The 20489-nt window shown below is 36.0% G+C and overlaps 1 protein-coding gene across 1 annotated transcript; it reads right to left on the reverse strand.

Annotated features, from left to right (window-relative positions):
- Positions 1-337: 337 nt before the first annotated feature.
- Positions 338-2027, reverse strand: LOC149414699 (uncharacterized). The gene has a single exon (XM_089643305.1). The coding sequence runs from the start codon at positions 1914-1916 to the stop codon at positions 1128-1130; it is 789 nt and encodes a 262-aa protein (XP_089499431.1). The 5' UTR covers positions 1917-2027; the 3' UTR covers positions 338-1127.
- Positions 2028-20489: the final 18462 nt, after the last annotated feature.

The raw sequence follows: 20489 nt of genomic DNA on the forward strand, positions 1-20489 counted from the left end.
CGGGTGCGTAAGAGTTCGTAAGAATTTCTATCAGGAGGATTTTTATATTTTTTATAGAGAATTCGAAATTTATTTTTTTCCTTAATAAGTTTAACTAAGTCTGGTGAGTACCAGTGGGGATACTGCTTATTACAATTTACAATTTTGGTTACGCATTTCTCAATTATACGATTCAGATGAGTGTAAAATATAGAAACCATATTGTCCACCGACATGAATTCAGGTAAAAGTAATGCCCAATCTAGTTCTTCTAATTCCTTATTGAATTGAATGTAATCATTTTTATTAAAATCATATTTAAGTAAGGTTTTATTTTTTAGCATTTTTGTTAGTTTGAAATCAAAACTAAAATCAATCTCTAAGGGTGGGTGATGTACATCAATGCGACTTAAGATATCGGTACTTTGCCTGACTTGTAGTTCATGTGAATTGGATAAAACGAGATCTAAGATTCTACCGTTACTATTCACAATGTCATTGAATTGATTGAGGTTATTTAGGGCAAGAAAGTTCACAAGATGGTTGCCGATGTCATTATTATAATTTTCTGGAGATAAGAAATGAGTCTGGTTAGGCTCATTGCGGGTCCAACGAATACCTGCCAGGTTGAAATCTCCTATAATTAACAAATTCGATTCACCAACGCCTTCCATAACATTGCTAATTTTTTCAAAAAGGTATTCAAAATTATCAACAAGCAACGGGGGGGGTATATAAAGAGCACAGATATAGAGACATCTCGTTAATTTGTTCTGGCTGAATTTGATAGTCACCCATACGTCTTCCAAGGTACTTTCCCAATGCTTACAGCGGTTTGTTTGGTACTCTTGTAAAACGGCTATCAATACACCCCCTCCGTCACTTTTATGGTTAGAAGAACTGTTACGGTCCCTTCTGAAAACATTATAACGCGAGCCAAAAATTTCTGCATCAGATATAGAGTCGTTCAACCATGTTTCAGTTAGAATAATAATATCAAAATTGTTATTAAGTATTTCTAGATAAACTTCATTAAGTTTAGTTCTTAAACCCCTGCAATTCTGGTAATAAATTCTTAGGTTGTCCATGTCAGTATACATAATTCACAGATAATATACCAATTGAAATTAAACAAAATACGGTAGGAATCAGGCAAGCGAAGCTAACGAGTCCTGGTTGCGAATCACCACTACATGCGCTGAGTTTTCATCTTTACGTACAAGTATTTTACCATTACGGATCCACACGAATTTATAATTAGCTTCTTTCGCTTTAATCCTCGTGGCTGCATGCAGGGCCTTGTTTGCTGGTGTGAGGTGTTCGCTGACGTATACCGGTGATTTGATGCCGTCGATGCCTAGATGTGTTGAATTTAGCTTGGAGTTCATGTTTTTCTTGTTGTAGCTGACGACTGCAGCCAGGAATTCATCCCTTGCCCTCACGCTCGGGAGCTTCACGACGATTGACTTGGGCCTTCTGGAATCTGGTTTGATCTTGGGGACTCGATGAATGTTAAGTATTTCCGACTCGGCAAAGGGGCGAGAAATCACGGTTCCAAGTTGTTTAACGATCGATATCAGATTCTCAGATTTATGCTCAGGTACGCACTGGATCTCGACGTTGGTTTCCCTGGCTGTCTGTTCCATGTGGGACACGCGTGCGTTAAGATCGCGCACTTCTGAGTTTAGCTTAACATTCTCAGCTTGTAAATTTTTTATTGTGCCCAATGAATCAGATAACATTTTTTTCAGGTCTTCATACTCGGCGGAAATGAAGCTGATGGAGTCTTTTATGTCTGGCAGAATATTTAGTTTCGTATTAATTGTTTCGTTCATTTCTCGAAACTTTTTATCGATATAACTAATGATTTTATTGTCATCTTCCTCAGCGTCACTAGATGTCGTTAATTTCTTTTGTGCATTCCTCTGTCGACTCATGTTTATAGGAATTATTTATTTAAATATTTATTTTTAATTTGAATGTAGACACAGTATCGTGACTAATGCACAGAGCGAGAATGATTATGCCTGGTTGTGATTTTGGCTAAAAGTGATGTTGTCAATAATTTAGTTCTTATTTCTTCAGATAGATGGTGTAGGATTGTTTATTTAAATTTAAAAAAAAGTAAAGTTTTTTTTTTTTGCCGGTGTGTGGATCGAACTCGATGCGCCGCGGCCGGATAATGTGCAAGCGATAGTGGTGCGTTAACCCGCGCTGCCACGGCTCCCTTCTGTGTTGTTGCGTATTTCACTCCTATATACTGTAAATTGCCTTAGCACAGTATATAATAACAGATGGTTGATTTTTCGGCAAAAACACTCTTGACACTTCACAGTTAGTTTAAAACACTTGTAAAATATAAATGAGACTTTATAGATTTCACAAAATTCGACAATTCTCTAGAGTGTTCTTCGGGGACACATTTAACGATAAATTATATGGTTATTAGGAATTATAATCTACAAATTTTGGATATTTTTGTGGAGCGATTTTTTGACATGCACTCTTTATCACTTGACAAATAACTGTAGATATATGCTCGATCATTTGAATAAATCCAAATTTTTTTTTTTTTTTAAACTGTTTCTGTGTTGGACTCAGTTTAATATTTTCTGTTTAATATATTAAAAAAGCAAACATATAAAAAAATCTAAGAAAAACAAACAACATAATATTCAGTCACGATAAAATACACATATTACACAATAACTCTTTAGGCAACGATTTTTTTTTCAAATTTCGCATATAAAATCCAACTTAGGAGTCGATTAACTCAAAAACAAAAGCTCAAATAAATAAAAATAAATGGTACAACAAAATTCAAATGTGTATAAGGCTGGCCGCATACATACGTTTTCCGTATTCGATTTACGAATTCGTTTTCCGTATTCGGAATTCCGTGAGACTAGCGCAAACGTTCGTTTTTCTTCATTCGGAATGTATAAACGTCAGAACCAGTGTTGCCAACAAGGGCGATATGTCGCCATTTAGGCTACTCAGAGCGAGAATCGGTGCCGAAAAAATCCAAAAGGCGACTGGTCGCCAATTAAGCTACTTCAAAAACATCAATTTTAAACATGTCCCGAAATTCTCTAGCCACCCCCCCCCCCCCCCCCCATGAATTTTTTTTTCTGGGGACAAATTTTATATTTTTTTGAAATTCTCTAGCCACCCCCCCCCACGAAATTTTTTTTATTTTCACGTAAAAACATCAATTTTAAACATGTCCCACCTAACAGCAAATTCGGCTACTTTACGCTACCTTATGTATGAGAAACGGCGATATTAGGTCAAGATCCGTTGGCAACACTGAATTACGAACGGAAATTTCCGTACGTTTGCGTCGGCACAAACAAACTGTATGCAATAGCTGCGTTCCACATGACGTCATTAGGTTTTTTCCATTCGTTTTCTCCGAACGCGCCGGCTGGCATTCGGAACGTGCGTAAGGAATTTGTTCCGTTCGGAACTAAAACGAACGTGTGCGGCAGTTAATGTATTTTCTACTGATTCCGTGCATTCGGATGTCCGAATACGGAAAACGAATTCGGAAATCGAATACGAAAAACGTATGTATGCGGCCAGCCTAAACAGATCGATCAAATATCTTGATTAATTTTTCGATTATAATTTTAGCTACTGTTACTTGACGGTTACACCAAAACTAAACATTAGTTTCAATAATTATTATACTGCAATACGGGCCCTAAGATTTATGAACACCGTATCACATCGACACGTATAAACACACACTTTACCACAATCAGCACGTCTACCCTGATGATGGTCACTGTAACGTTGTCCAAAACGTTGGTTAAAGAAGGAACAAGCACAACATCTCATAACGACTAAAAAAATAAATTACGATAGTACTTTTGGCCGTAAAAATTTCAAAGTATTTATCACGGTTACATCAAACAAAATGCCGAAAACCGCATTAATACAACTAATTATTACACTGAAATACCAGCTTTAAAGCCTCGTAGTAAGCATCCAAAGATGGTTTGAAAGGGAGATATGTTAATACGAATGTGAGAGGGAGAGCGCTAATATTTAAACAAAAACTATAATTAATAATTAAGCGAAAATGATCAAAATATTTAAAAAAAACGTGACACATTTGAAATAGAGCAAAAATCTCTCGACAAATGCTTTAGTTGCATTTAAAGAAACACTGAATTTTTCAGTGACCGGATAAATCATCAAAATGAAAATTCATCACATCTTTAAAAAGTTATATAAAGTCATGGAAAGTGATGAAACGAAAACTTTATTAACTGGGTTAAGTAGGTTAGGTTAGGTTAGGTTAGGTTGGGTTAGGTTAGGTTAGGTTTTTATCGGTGACCGGATAAATCATCAAAATGAAAATTCATCACGTCTTTAAAAAGTTGTATTTAAAGTCATGGAAAGTGATGAAACGAAAACTTTATTAACTTGGGTTAAGTAGGTTAGGTTAGGTTAGGTTTTAAAAAAAATATTTTTATCGTTTCTAATGATTTTATATCACTTTTTAAAAGTGTGTTGAATTGTCAATGTGTTGATTTATCATGGAACCGAATTTTTCAAGCCGATGACATTAAATAACAGAAAAAAAAACAAATGTATTATTCTTTACTTTTTAACTGCTGATATAAAAAAAAAACAGTTTTTCCTTTTTTGTAAAATTAAACCAATGTATGTACCAGAAAACTTATAATTTAATTATAAAAAAAAACATGTTTTTAATAAATTTTGGAGATTACTTTATTTTTTTCTATCGAGGGAATTTCACATAATTACCGTTTCGGCTCTACAAATATAAAGATATTATCTTAAAAAATAACTATATTTATTTGGAACGCAGAAATTATAGAGTTAAAGATAAATATTTAATATATCTGGAGAAATTGTACTTATCATTATCACAATTGTATAATGTAAACACACACTTCACCACAATCTACAGTCTACACATCTTCCCGGATAATGAAGACTGTAAACCTGTACGAAACGTTGTCTAAAGAAGAAGGAAACGCAATACGGCATAATAACCCTAAAATAATCACGATAATACTAATTTATATTTTACCCCTTTTTTATTAAATTCTTAAAGTGGATCTGTAGATAAGAGAATGGCCTACCGGTGTAATAAATATATAAGCAAGGTGAATGAATGCGAACCTCGCAGGATAAAGCCTATGAAGATGTCAATTTACTTTTAAGGTATTTCCACGGGAGTTGAAAGCGATTTATATTCGTTCAGGGCAGAGTTTCTCAAACATACTTTTCTCACCGCCCACTTTCAGGCCTACTTTTCTTCAAAGCCCCAGTTCTCACACACTTTTTTTAAAAAGCAATATTAACGGGTTATAAATAACCTGTCAATATTTTAAATTCCTTTTATTCTTATATTTATAGGGTTACTATTCATAATATTATGGGGCACTATTCTCTTACCTGTTATAGCGCTGTCCGTTTAATGTGTACTGTGTGTAAAGGGTTGTGATAATGTAAAGAATGTAGTTGAATAATTACGTTAATATTTATTGAAAGTACGGTACACTATTAGTTACAACACGAATTTTATCAGAAGGGTTTTTATGAAGAGCTAAGAACTGTCAACTGCCAAGGCGGGCGTGGGAAACAGGAATGCTTGCCGTCGGCTAGAAGTGCCGAGAGCGCCGTTTTCGGGTGGCGATCCATAAAAATATGTTTCCATTATTAAAAATATAAATTAATATAAAAATTATCATTTAAAGTTATTTGCCAGTTCTTACCTCTACAATATGTTTCTCAAACATACTTTGCTCACCGCACCTTTTCAAGCATTCTTTTCGTCAACGCTCACTTCTCTTAAACTTTTTTTTTTAAAGTAATATCAACGGGTTACGAATAACCTGTCAATATTTTGAATTCCGTGATTATGCCCGTCAATATTTTATTGCCATCATTACAGTTGGAAAATGTTGCTTATGCACTAATGAAGAAGTTAGCTTGCATAAGATTGAACCAGTGACACCTGGGTGGAATTTGTGTTTTTTTTAGGTTAGATCTAGAAAATTTGTAAAAGTGTAAGTAAAATCATTTTACAGAATTTGTATATATTTTACTATATTATGAATGTTTCACCTAATAACAGTTCCAAGTGAATTAATTTGGTACTCCCAGTATTGCCCTTTTGAAATACCACCATTCAGAAACAAAACGTTGCTTGAAAAAGCTTTGTCGTGTTTGGTGGTCAGATTTGATTTACCAGGTAGGTACTTCCAAACCTTCACGTTCCCCATATTCTTTCCCTTCTCCCTCTCTTTAGCCTTATAAATAACGCCAAACCGGTATGCCATAGTCCCGCATCAATCAGTTAAAAATATGTGTGATACAATTGAACATTTCATTTATTTATTATGTAAATTGTGGATATTCAGAGCTTCCCTATTGCTCTCATTCCACATACCCTGTTACCGACAACTTGAATCAACACAACGCCCCCAAAAGGGGGCGATATCACACACTTTGGGAACCACTGCTCCAGAGAATCGTTTACAGGCCGAGGATGATTTATTTATAAAAATCCTTTTGTACATCGCGCCCGCTTCCCCTAATGTCCCGAATTCAATAAGGCTTCGCGGCAGAAGGCCCTGAAAGATAAGTGAAGAATGATCCCGCCCGTGTTAAGCAAAGTGTAAAGCCTTTATCTAAAGTGCCAGCAATTCTTTATCTATTCGGACCAGAGGTTCCCAAAGTAGCCGAATTAGAGATGCCCTAAGTCACAGTAGTGGATGATGCGACTCCCATAATTACTTGCTTATTTATTCTTCGTATAAACACATACTAACTGGCCAAAGCACCCAATTAACGGATTCTTCATCAAACGCATTGTCTTTTTGTTTAAACGCGGAGGCGGCAGCCGGTCGGCTGACTAAACATATTCCACAAACCGGTGATATCATTACTGATATGTTATAAAATAAATTACAAAAGGGCGGTTAGGACAATTATAAGGCTCTAAATGGTGAGTAAAGATTGATCCCAATCACAAATATAAACCTCTTTTCTCTAAAGCTTTATCTAGAAATGCAATCCACCATTCCATGTCTTGGCTGAACTGCACTGCACTGTACATGAACCGCAATTTTAAAAAAAAAGTTTTTAATATAGATACATGGAAGTATTTATATCCATTTGAAAACACTAAAATAAAATATGATTTCGCTTTACTTTTCTCCGTTTTTTGAATTGATAAGATAAAATAACATTATGCTAGTCTCACACGAGAGCTATACTCTCATAATATGTATTTATTTTTTCTTGTTCTCTGTAAAACGGTTTTACCTACACAATAAAATAAAAGATTATAAATTTGAGGTACATTTAAGTGTAAAAAAAGTCGTGGGGGAGGTTTTACTATGTTCTAACATGCGTCCAAAGGTAGTTGCTAAACTATCTGTAAGTCTAATGCCGTTGAAAATTTCGATGGTCAATGCAGAGTCGTTAAGCAGTCGATTTGCTCTGTTGGTTGACGCGTTCTGATAGGCAGAAGTCCTCGCTTCTTATATTTGCTAGGCTCTATGAAACTTTTGTTTAAATACTCTTGGTTAGGCACAAATAAGTAACCCTTTTCAAAATAGATGGATTAAGTATAGTTACAATAATGTGAGCTTGGCCTATTTCACCATATCGCTCGTCATACGTACCCAATGGGAATTTAAGGCAAGCATAAATATAGTATAGGGCTCGTGTGAAACTAGCCTTCGGATGAAAGTCTAATAATAAGATTAAGATTAAAGATTATTACATAAGATTGTACTAAAAAAATTGAATAATATAGGCATAAAAGACAACGCGATTAAATAGATTTCAAACTACCTAAAAAATCGACCACAAGTCGTAAAAATAAATAATGTTAATAGCGATAAAGAAAATTCTGACTTTGGAAGAACTTTGGATTTAGACTACATGGCCAAATTACTTCGTATGCCGACGACACAGTTCTAATAATAAGCGAAAAAACTTGGGAAAACGTAATACTTAAAGCCACTGAAGACATAAATACTCTTAAGAATTTCTTCGACATTAATTTGCTATCACTAAATAGCGATAAAACATATGTAATTCCATTTGCAATACACACAAAAGACATCCCTAAAAATTTTAACATTATCATTCATGACAATTCCAAAATACATAATAAAAATTACTGTCTCCAAAACTGCACAATACTAAAAAACACAAACACAATCAAATATCTAGGAGTAATTATCGATAAAAATTTGAATTGGAAGGAACAAATATGTCAAATTGTAAAAAAAATCAGAAAACTGATATATGTATTTTTAGAATCAGAAATTTTTTGTCTTTAAAAAACCTATATTTAATATATTATGCCTTGGTCCAATCAACTCTACAATTTGGTATCATTAGTTGGGGATCCACATACAAAACTAACCTTACTCCAATAGAAGTGATACAAAGGTTAATAATTAAAATAATATTACGAAAACCTTCCGATTACCCAACGGATCGATTATTCGAAGAATTTCAAGTGCCTTCATTTAAAGATCTTTATACTAAAAATGCATTAATTCAAATCATAAAAGAAAAAGACAAGTATCAATTTCTAACTGAAAACCGTACTCGACTTAAATATATTTTTCCATGCCTAAAATTAAACACTTCCTTTGCACAAAATTATTACACTTACCGAGCAAGAATTTTTTTCAATCGACTACCTGAAGAAATGAGAAACATTAATGATAAGATCCAAATAATAAACACTGTGAAAAAATATTTTAAAGACAAACTTACAAAAAATAAAAATGTTTCCAATCGAATTAATCTTAAGAATAACTCACTTCAAATAAGTTTAAAATAATTTTATTTTTAATTACTTACTTATTGTAATAAAACAATCTACACTCCTCTTCCAGCCACAAGCTAATGCATCTATGGAAGAGGAGTCTTTAAATATTTGATCATATATTGTAACAAATAAACAAAAATGTACTTATATAATAAATAAATATAATAAAAAAAATAAAAAATAAATTATGTGAATATCGCACAAGAGTCCCAACTGCTCTGAACCGTCTGGAGCCAGTGAGAGTATGGCATCCCCAAATGGGGTATGTTGTGAGGTTGTAGGTAGTAGGGGGAGAGGAGATGGGGAAGAGCAGATGGGGAAGAGGAAAGTGGGGGAGTGCCTGGCTATTCAGATTTGGTTACCGCGGTAAATGTGTAAATTTTAAAATAACACATATTCATCAAATTAATCAATAACACATAAATCAGAAAGAAGAAATAAAGGGGGCGACGAACCTAGTTAGTTTGAGAAACTCTGGTTTAGGTGTTGGATTATGTACACGTGCTCCGAGGTCACGATATAACAATCCGCTGATGAGATGGACTGAAATTTATGTAGCGTTGTTCCACGATACGACCGGACCCATCCGACGTAACTCCTATAGTATGCGTTGTCCAACGATACGACCGGACCCATCCGACGTAACGTCTATAATATGCGTTGTCCCACGATACGACCGGACCCATCCGACGTAACGTCTATAATATGCGTTGTCCCACGATACGACCGGACCCATCCGACGTAACGTCTATAATATGCGTTGTCCCACGATACGACCGGACCCATCCGACGTAACGTCTATAATATGCGTTGTCCCACGATACGACCGGACCCATCCGACGTAACGTCTATAATATGCGTTGTCCCACGATACGACCGGGCCCATCCGACGTAACGTCTATAATATGCGTTGTCCCACGATACGACCGGGCCCATCCGACGTAACGTCTATAATATGCGTTGTCCCACGATACGACCGGACCCATCTGACGTAACGTCTATAATATGCGTTGTCCCACGATACGACCGGGCCCATCCGACGTAACGTCTATAATATGCGTTGTCCCACGATACGACCGGACCCATCCGACGTAACGTCTATAATATGCGTTGTCCCACGATACGACCGGGCCCATCCTACGTAACGTCTATAATATGCGTTGTCCCACGATACGACCGGACCCATCTGACGTAACGTCTATAATATGCGTTGTCCCACGATACGACCGGGCCCATCCGACGTAACGTCTATAATATGCGTTGTCCCACGATACGACCGGATCCATCCGACGTAACGTCTATAATATGCGTTGTCCCCCGATACGACCGGACCCATCTGACGTAACGTCTGTAATATGCGTTGTCCCACGATACGACTGGACCCATCCGACGTAACGCCTATATTATGCGTTGTCCAACGATACGACCGGACCCATCCGACGTAACGTCTGTAGTATGGTCGATTCATTTGGTAGAGTAATATTGTAGTAAAAGAGAATTTAAGGAATATTAATTGATCACTGAAGAAGAAGATAATACTAATAAATTTAAACGAAACATGACACAGAACAAGACACCAAAAATAAAAAGATAAGTTCACAACTAGGAATCGAATCCAGGATCCAGGATTACCGGTAATAAAAATAACATAAAATTCAGATTTATTTATCCAAGACACTATTCACGTTACAACCAATTCATTCGAAAAGGTAGTTGCAAATTTACATTGTTAATTCCGAATTTCAAATGTGTGATGGACAAATATGGCGTTCAATAATGGTCGAGTGGTTAAGACGTTGTCCCGGTAAGACAAGAGATCCTGGGTTAGATTTTTTGTTCTGTTTCATATTTCTTTTACATTTATTAGTATTATCTTAATCTTCAATGATTTATTACATTGATGTGATTTCAAAATTTGCAGAGAACAAAGTTAGGTATTAAGTGCTTCTTACGCTTGTATAAATGAATATAATTAATTAAATTACGGAGATGCACTACGTCGTGTAATATTTTAAATTGAGCTGCTATCAGTAACAACCCTTACGTAGATGGCGATAAGGTTTAAATTCCCGCTATAACCATCCGCCTGTTTTGATTTATGCAAGAAAAAAACATGGTCAAAAAGTGCCTTTTATTTTATTTTGTGGATGTTCAGGCATAAATATTAAAATTTTTTTCGATCATTTTATAAATAACTTAATTTGCCACATTATACAATAAAAACATAACCGAAAATGGGTTCGTAAGTAGGAGATTTGGAACTTTAAAGCAGTTTTCATAGGCCTTATACATTATTTTTTCTGGGCTTATAAAAAGATGTATTCTACTAGCAGTATTTAATTAAAGCATCTGAAACATTTCTAGGCGACCAAATTTTCAAACCAAAAACACATGATTTTGCATATTACGTATGGCATCGCCTTAGTCATTATTATGTTGCTTACAATGTAATAATGATCAAAATTAACCGGGCTCTCCCGTTCTCTTAAAATCTTACATTAGTCGTATTTATATAATTAAAAAATCATCGGATATAATAATTGTAGAGATATTATTAACCATTTATTGGTTAATCAACACCTCTGCCACCCCACGTGTTTCGCTACGTTTGGTGATTCAGCGCCTGCCCACCAACAATCACAGATCGGGAGATGCTGGTGTGAGGAGATCATTTGATCTTTCCAACTAGTTTCTCGACCTTACCTTGCGCCGCAGTGGGAGGGATATATATGTTATATTTATTGGGGATTTTTATGTCACTCCTGGACACACTAATCTCTAGATTTCTACCCACCCCTCATACCTTTTTTCCTTCCCAGAACTTTCTTTCCTTCAAAAGACCCTCAATGTTGACATAGGCTCTGAGGGAAAATATTTTAGATGGAGCCTAGGAACTCGTAATAAATTGTACAGCGCCTTTGAGGTGATTTTACAGAAAAACTGTGCTATATTAATTAGATAATAATTATTATTAGGATTTGACAATTTGTAGGTAGGTACCTTGTTATTCTCTGAATTTTTTAAATAACAATTTGTAGGTAGGTACCTTGTTGTTCTCTGAATTTTTGAAATAACAATTTGTAGGTAGGTACCTTGTTGTTCTCTGAATTTTTGAAATGACAATTTGTAGGTAGGTACCTTGTTGCTTCTCTGAATTTTTGAAATGACAATCTGTAGGTAGGTAACTTGTTGTTCTCTGAACTTTTGAAATGACAATCTGTAGGTAGGTACCTTGTTGTTCTCTGAACTTTTGAAATGACAATTTGTAGGTAGGTACCTTGTTGCTTCTCTGAATTTTTGAAATGACAATCTGTAGGTAGGTACCTTGTTGTTCTCTGAATTTTTGAAATGACAATTTGTAGGTAGCTACCTTCTTGCTTCTCTGAATTTTTGAAATCACAATTCTGATTATTATTATTCTTTATTATTTTTTATGTATCATCATCTACGTATTTGACGGCCTCCGTAGTCTAGTGGTAACGCTCTCGACTAGCAAGCTGTAGGTCGTGGGATCAGATCCTGGCGTGCGCTAGTAAATTTTATTTGAATGATTAATTTTATTTCACAAATTTATCGTTTAAAATAATATTAGTATATTTGCGGCACGTAAGACCATCATTCAGAATTGAAACGTTACTTGAACTGGCTTTACCGTCTTTGGTAACCAGATCTAATTAGTCAGATACTTTCCCACCTTCCTCTTCCCCATCTCTTTCCCATCCCCACTTCAGCCTCACACACCCCAATTGGGGATACTGTAGTCTGGTTGGTAGTTGGTTCACATGTATTTTTATTATTTTTGTGTCGCTGCACATCATTGACACAAGATTAACATTTCCTAATTTTATTGTAACATGAGAACCAGAGTTACGCAGGAGACACAATCCAAATGAGTTTTTTGGAGTATTAGTGTAGCCACTAAGTGAATAAAGATCCTTCAGAAGTCATTATTTCATTCACATACATACCTCATTTAATACAAACCAAAAGCGCGATAAATATCGTACTAAAAATCTATTTTAAGAATGTTTAACTCGAAAACCCATTTTCTAACATCATTTTAGGGTGAGATCGGGAGTAGAATGAAAAACGGTTAGGTGGGACCATTGCACTGAAGAGAAAAACTGTTAGAAGTGTACCACGGGCAAGTATGAGTGTCCGAATAATCAAATTCCTTAGTTCAACTAAAACTAATAACTCAAACTCTTTTTTCAAACACCGAAAAAATTTTCTTGTTCCCGTAATCCAGAGGTGGGGAAACTGCGCCACAAAAAAAAGTATAAAAATAAAACTTTTAGAAGCGGAAACGGTTTTCTATAATGGTGTTTCAGATACATTTTAAGACATATTATAAAACCCAGAGAAAGTTATAACATAGCTACCAGGTACTAACATATGCAGCTACCTTACTAGAAAGCAGTTATGTATACACAAATAAATATTATATCTAATATAATAGATAATTTTTAGTTAAATTTTTACTACGAAATTAGTGTAGTGCTAATTAAACTGGGGACTCGCTTAGAGAAAAAAATTACAGTTGTATATTCATCTACAGACGAATGGAAGAAAGAAACTATTCTCATGTTTTGAAGTGCAGTTATAATATTCTAGTTGCAGACCGTGTGCTGCGAAAATCAGAGGAAACCATTTTTATGTGCTGGGTGTAGTTTTAATCAAAGCTGTGTACTAGCGCAAAGATTCAACTTTAAGTTAAAAACAGTTTTTTCTTCCGAATGATTTGTTAAAATTCCAGTAACGGATTTATCTGCTGACGCATTTCAAAAGAAACCGTTCGCATGTTCCAAATGGAATTTTAATTCTAGTTTCACGCCATTTGCTGCAAAATTCCGAGGAAAAGGAGTGTGTAACAATTATTTAAGGTCGTGGACTCTTAAGCAGAATTACTCTAACATTGGTTTAAGCCAGTCTTGTGTTTTGAACGCAACTTAAAATTAAATTTGCTTACTCCTGTAGACGCATTTCAAGGTAAACCATTCTAGTTCCTAGTTGTAAATTTCTAGAAGTTGACTCATTTTTGAATATGAAATTTGGTCTCGCATTTCCGTTTTTTTGTTCGACGATTTTCATGGTAAAAAGAGGTTATAATAATTTATTCAAAAATAATGTTGTACATTTTAATCTTTATTAATTAATTAATGTATCCTACCATCTTATATCTGTCTGGGTAGATTTTCGCAATTGTATTTACCTATTTGTGTATTAATATTCGAGTTTTTATAACTGGATTGTTCAGTGAGATCATTTATAAAAACCCAGTATATACATATATGCGGTCTAATTACCATTTTTTTTCAAATCGGTATGAATCACAGTTCTAGGGGTTAATGTGTTCAGTGGGCCTTTCAATATCGGATAATCTATCAGAGAGGCTGTAAAGAGATCATATAAATTGAATGGGATGAAATATTATTTTTTCGCATTTAGCTTTTAGCTTTTTTATGATTTGAGAGTTTTTATTATTTATTCATTTTTAGTAGGTACAGTTTTTTTACAGCTAGTGTGGTTAGACTGGGCGGTAGAGATATATATAAATATATGATTTCAAGGAAGTTAGAATGGTTAGTTTTTAGCGCACAATAGTCCCAACAGCTCCCAACCATCTGGATGCAGTGAAACTATGCCATCCCCAATTGGAGAATGCTGTGAGGCTGGAGGTATTGTGAAGGGGAAGGAAATGCCAGAGAGCAAAAATGTCAAATACCATTTCATGCAAGGTTTCGATCCTGAATGGTTATCTTTCACCAAATGATGGTTTCACAAAGTTAACCTACAATTTTCGACTTTCCGGATTCGACACGTATCCATAAATGGGATCGTATCTGAGAGACTAATGTTCCGACCCGAGTAAACCAAAGGTTATTTTGAAAAGGACTCTATATGTATCTCAAAAACTCAATTAGGTGCGAGGCTAGGAATTTGAAAAAAAATGGGGCCAATCAATAAGGCTGCGGGGAGTGGGGAGGGAAAGCGATGAAGAAGATGTGAATAACTGTGCCATTTTTGGGACCTTTATTCCCTTATAAAACATTATATAAATGTAATTTATTTACTGATGATCCATCGATTATTATTAATTCCCTTTTGGAACTTAAATAGGGATGATTCATTATTAGTTTTAATTCCCTTTTGGACCATAAGTAGGGGGGATTCATTATTAGTTTTCGATCCGTTATCATTAGTACCTACCTACTAAGAAATGTTATTAATTATGCAATAGGTACATTTCTATTTGCAAATACTTAATGTGCTCCGATATTTGTAATTCAAAAACTGAAGAGATATTTTTTACAATATTTGATTATTTTTACTTTTTATCTTACATTTCCTTTACTTCTTCATTTCTTACTTTCTTTCTTACTGACTTTATTCTTAAAAACATGGACCTAAAAAGCCCTGAACGAAGGAATTCGAGAAAAATTTGAAGCCGCGGGGTGAGGAGGAAGATGTATGGAAATGCATTCAAAACTAGTCATACAAGATGGCTGTCAGGCAATTTCCCCTCACCCTTGATTTGGCTTCAATGCCATTCATTCAAAATCGCACTAATGCTCTCAGGGCTTTGTAGGTTCATGGTTCATAAGGACATCGCGGCAACAATGGAAGACCTCATGTACGGTGCAGGCATCGCAGAAGGTAATAAGGGCAGTCACCACGCGCGCGCATTCAGTAGCCACAGAATATATTTTCTCCTATGGTATCCCAGCGAAGGGATAACATCGCACTACTTACCTACTGAGTGGAGGTTCATGTGACCGCCATTCTCTGTGGGTACTAGTTCGGGCTAGCTGTTCGCGTGTGTAATTCGCCTATGTATCCTCTGATTTAGTGTCGTGTAATAAACATAAATTGAGTAAAATATAACCATCTTTATTTTATCCAATATGACACCCCAATAGGATTGCAACAATAACATTTGGCTGTCATCAGTTGTTTTGTTTTGCTCTATCTAAAATTAATTTTTTACCATTATATTTTGTTTTCTAGCCAAAAAAAAAGTGTAGTGTGTTGTGCCTTGAGGTTTCTTCTCCCTTCTGATCTTCCAGGAGTCACTTTTCGCTGCTGATTTCCAGATATTTATAAACTTTTTTACTTCTGTCATTTTTCATACTATTATTGTAGTTGTTTACTGTTGTGAATAATGGAGGAAGATTTCCCTCCTGGACCCCCTACAAAGCCCCCAGATCCCTCTCCGGACCCCCCAGACGGGGAAAATGTAGAAATTTCTGACAGTGATTCTGTCGTTTTGACTTCTACCAAAAAAAGGAAATTTACTCCTTCTTCCCCAATAAAACTTGACTCGCCTTCGACTTCACAGTCCCCACCAGCACTTTCTCAACTTCCTCCAACAAACTTTTATTCTCCTCATTCCCGTGGCCCATTCATAGTATACGCCCAAAAAACTGAGCAAGGAAAAACCATCCACCCTCTTGAATTTGGCAAATTCCTATCAAATAGGAAGAATCTTTCAATCAAGCTGGAGGTGTAAAAGCCGAGGGTCGCTTCCGAATCTCCGTCGAATTCCTCTCAGGGTCAGCTGCCAACAGTTTCATCAAAAATATCTTCATTTCATCTAATTCAAAGTTTAAGGCATATATCCCTACTTTCAATGTCACTCGCATGGGCCTGGTCAGAGGTATCTCGACCGATCTGTCCATCGAAGAAATTCTGTCTTCACTTTCAACCCCCCAACACATTGGCAATCCCATAAAAGCTAGGAGGCTAAATTACAAGGACTCCTCTGAGGGTATAATTTCCTGAAAGCCCTCCCAATCTGTCGTTATCACCTTTGAAGGTCAATCTCTTCCCTCCCATATATATTTATTCTTCAACTCATTACCAGTTGAAATGCATACTTATCCCACCACTCAATGTTTCAATTGCTGCCGTTTTGGTCATACCAAAGCTGCATGCAGATCTCAACCCAGATGTTTTAAATGTGGAGAAAACCACGCAGCTGACCAATGTCCTTCTTCCTCCTCACCTAAATGTTTTAACTGCTCAGGCTCACATACAGCTATCAACACATCTTGCCCAGAACAATCTCGCCAAAAAAATATTAAAATTTCTATGGCCTCTCAGAACTTCTCTTTTCTGCAGGCTTCTAAACTATTCCCGCCTGTCAAAAAATCATTTCCTGAGGCTTTATCCAGCAACTCCTCATCCAACCCTCTTCCCTCCACTACAACAACTTCTTCTCGTTCAACTAAATTCACATACAAAAACGCTATCTCTAAACCGGCTCCTGGATACGATCAGCAACAACACAACTCACTGCTCTTAAATCCCAATGGTTTACCTCTTTCAAATGCCACAAATGGGTGTGCAAATAATTATAATCCGTCCTCAATGAACTCTCTTAAACTTTCTGAAAAACTCTCCCAAGACAATTCTTCATTTATCCAAACTCTTATTATGCTTCTAATTGACCTTATTTCTTCTCAAACTAATCTACCATCCAACGCTGCTACTATTATTTCCACATTAAAATCATTTATTCAAAATGACTCTTCAGGATGTCAGAATACTTCAGTGGAATAGCCGAAGTGCTATTTCTAACAAATCTGATCTCCTTAACCTATTAAATTCCAACATTATTTCTTTGGCTGCTATCTCGGAGACTTGGTTTACTCCATCCACCCACTTTAATGTGGGAGGGTATTCCTGTCTCCGCGACGACCGCCCGGAAGGTTCGGGCGGCGGTGCTGCCCTTTTTATTAAAAAATCATCATTTTCCCCAATAAATAATATCAAACCCCCCAATGCTGACTTCCAAATGGTTGCAGCTAAAATAAAGGACACATCCTTTATTTCAGTCTATCTTCCCCCAACAGCTCACTTCAATAAACAAACTTGGTTGCAAATTGTAAGTCAACTAAGCCCTCCTTTCTTTATATTAGGCGATTTTAATGCCCATTCCCCCGTCTGGGGTTCTGCTTTCTCCGACCGAGATGGTCGAAGTGTGATGGATTTCCTAGATCAATCCAACCTTTTCCTTTTGAATGACGGATCTCCTACTAGGATCTCACGCCCCAGCACAAACCCCAGTGCAGTGGATCTATCGATATGTTCTACTAGTCTGGCTTCTCTCTCCTCGTGGGTGGTGTCCCCCGACCCTTGCTCCAGTGATCATTTCCCGATCACCATTACTTATCAAACTTGTTTCCAATCAGACAAGTCTCATATTTCGACAAAAATTAAAACGAAACACACCAAATGGGATGAATTTAACTCTCATATGGACAAGTTCCCATTAAATTCACCCGCCACCGATATATTTTCCGTCAAAGATGATTATAATAACTTCAAATCAATGCTCATAACTGCAATAAATAAATCAAATCCTCCCCCTAAAACTAAATCTCTCAAAAAACTCCCTCCAACTCCCTGGTGGGATGAGGAATGTTCCAAAGTAGTAAGAATTCGGAAAGCTAAATCTCTTTCCTATCGTTACAATATGACTATGGAGAACTATCTTATATACAAAAACGCTGAATCCAATGCCAAAAGGGTATTGAGGTCAAAAAAAAGATCCGGGTGGTACAACTTCTGCAGTTCAGTATCTCCGAACACTCCAATTTCGGAAGTTTGGTCTATGATCCGAAGATTTAGATCCTCCTTCAGTTCACCATCTCCTCGAGCGTCTCATTCTAAATGGATCGATGAATTTTTGGACAAAATTGCCCCCCCTTCTGTACCTAACTTAGATGAAATAACGCCCATCTATAATACTCCTATGTCTAATCATTGGCTAGACTCTCCATTCACCTTAATTGAGCTAAAAATTGTTTATCAACAGTCAAGGACTCATCTCCAGGCAGAGATGGTATACCTTACAGCATAATCAAAAATAGTAATGATAATATTCTAAACCACTTCTTAAGCATCTTAAATAAAATCTTACAGACTGGTATAATGCCTGATGACTGGAGTTGTCAAATAATCATCCCTATTTTAAAAACAAACAAATCACCAAATTCTGGATCCAACTACAGGCCAATCGCTCTTTCATCCACCCTCAGTAAACTTTATGAAAAATTAATTAAAAACCGATTAGAATTTTTCGTCGAGAGTAAACAGCTTCTCTCTCCATCTCAATTTGGATTTAGGAAAAAAAAATCCACTCAAGATAACCTTGCCATCATCAGTACTGATATTAATTTATCAATTTCTAAACAGGAAGTTTGTTTTGCCGTGAAGAAGGCGCCTTTGACAATGTTTCCATCCCAATCTTGAAAAAAAAACTTCTAGGCCTTGGCCTTCCCCCCATGTTTGTCCAATCTATTATTAATCTATTTCTAAATAGAAAAATTTTCATTGAACTTCCAGATATTTTTCCTCAAAGTAGGTCTATTTGGAAGGGTTTACCACAAGGCGATGTATTGTCCCCCTTAATGTATAATATATACACATATGATATGCATGTCGCTATTCCCCCACAAGTAAAAGTTATTGAGTTTGCAGATGACATAGCTTTCTTCTTATCATCCAAAATCATCCCTCTCGCCGTCAAATATCTTAACGAAGCCATGAATGCCCTTTGCACATGGCTCACGTTAAATGGTCTTGAACTTTCAATCCAAAAGACTCAGTGTGTCACCTTCTCAAACCGCCATAAAAACCCCCCCGTTCAAATTTTATTTAAAAATTCTCCAATCCCCAACGCTTCTGAAGTAAAATTTTTGGGAGTAACATTTGATAGGAAACTTAAATGGTCTTCCCATATTAATAATTTAGTTACTAAATGCGAAAAAAAATTAAATATCATCAGATCATTATCTGGCGTTTGGTGGGGTGCTCACCCTACTTGCATTAAGTTGCTTTACAACGCACTTATTCGAAGCCATCTTGACTATGACTGACTACTTTTTAGTACTGCCTCAAAAAATGTACTTGATAAATTAGACAAAATTCAATCTAAATCTTTGCGAATTATAACTGGAGCGATGCAATCGTCACCCATCAATTCCCTTCAAATAGAATGTTCTGATCCTCCTTTTTATTTAAGGCGTCAACTATTTGATGACAAATTTGTTCTTAAATGTTTAAATTCTAAATGTCATCAGGTTATCCCCAGCGTCTCGTTGTTCATTGACTCAACCCATTCATCTACAATCAGAGCTTCAACTAAACCTCTTCCTGACATCTGTAAAAATTTTAAGTCTCTCTCAGAGCTTCACATCATCCAAAATGATCTACTTCCCTTATACAAATTAAAATATAGTCACGTCACCCTATCCCCAACAATAATAGAAGGGATCGGAATCCTTAAAAGTCATTCCAATCTCCCGGCCCGAACTGTTAATAATATGTTCAATGACATTATTTCATCTAAATGGCCCAACTTTTCTCTTTTATTTACTGATGGATCCAAATCTCCCGACTCTCCTAACTGTGGTATAGGTATTAACGTTTACCACAATAATTCTAATGACAGAATATTTCATTCAATTTCAAATCAATTTTCAATATTTTCAGCCGAGTGTATTGCAATAATAGAATCTCTCAAATATATAATCAAAAATAATTTTGAACATTCCCTCGTTCTCTCTGACTCCCTCAGTTCCCTCCAAAAACTTAAATCCAGCCCTCTTCTTCATCCTGATGATCACTTTGTATGCCTTATTCGAGAGATGATAGCCTCCATTCA

The sequence above is a fragment of the Hesperophylax consimilis genome, chromosome 19, assembly GCF_061612785.1.
Source record: "Hesperophylax consimilis isolate HC1 chromosome 19, BYU_Hcon_1.0, whole genome shotgun sequence".
Taxonomy (NCBI): Eukaryota; Metazoa; Arthropoda; class Insecta; order Trichoptera; family Limnephilidae; genus Hesperophylax; species Hesperophylax consimilis.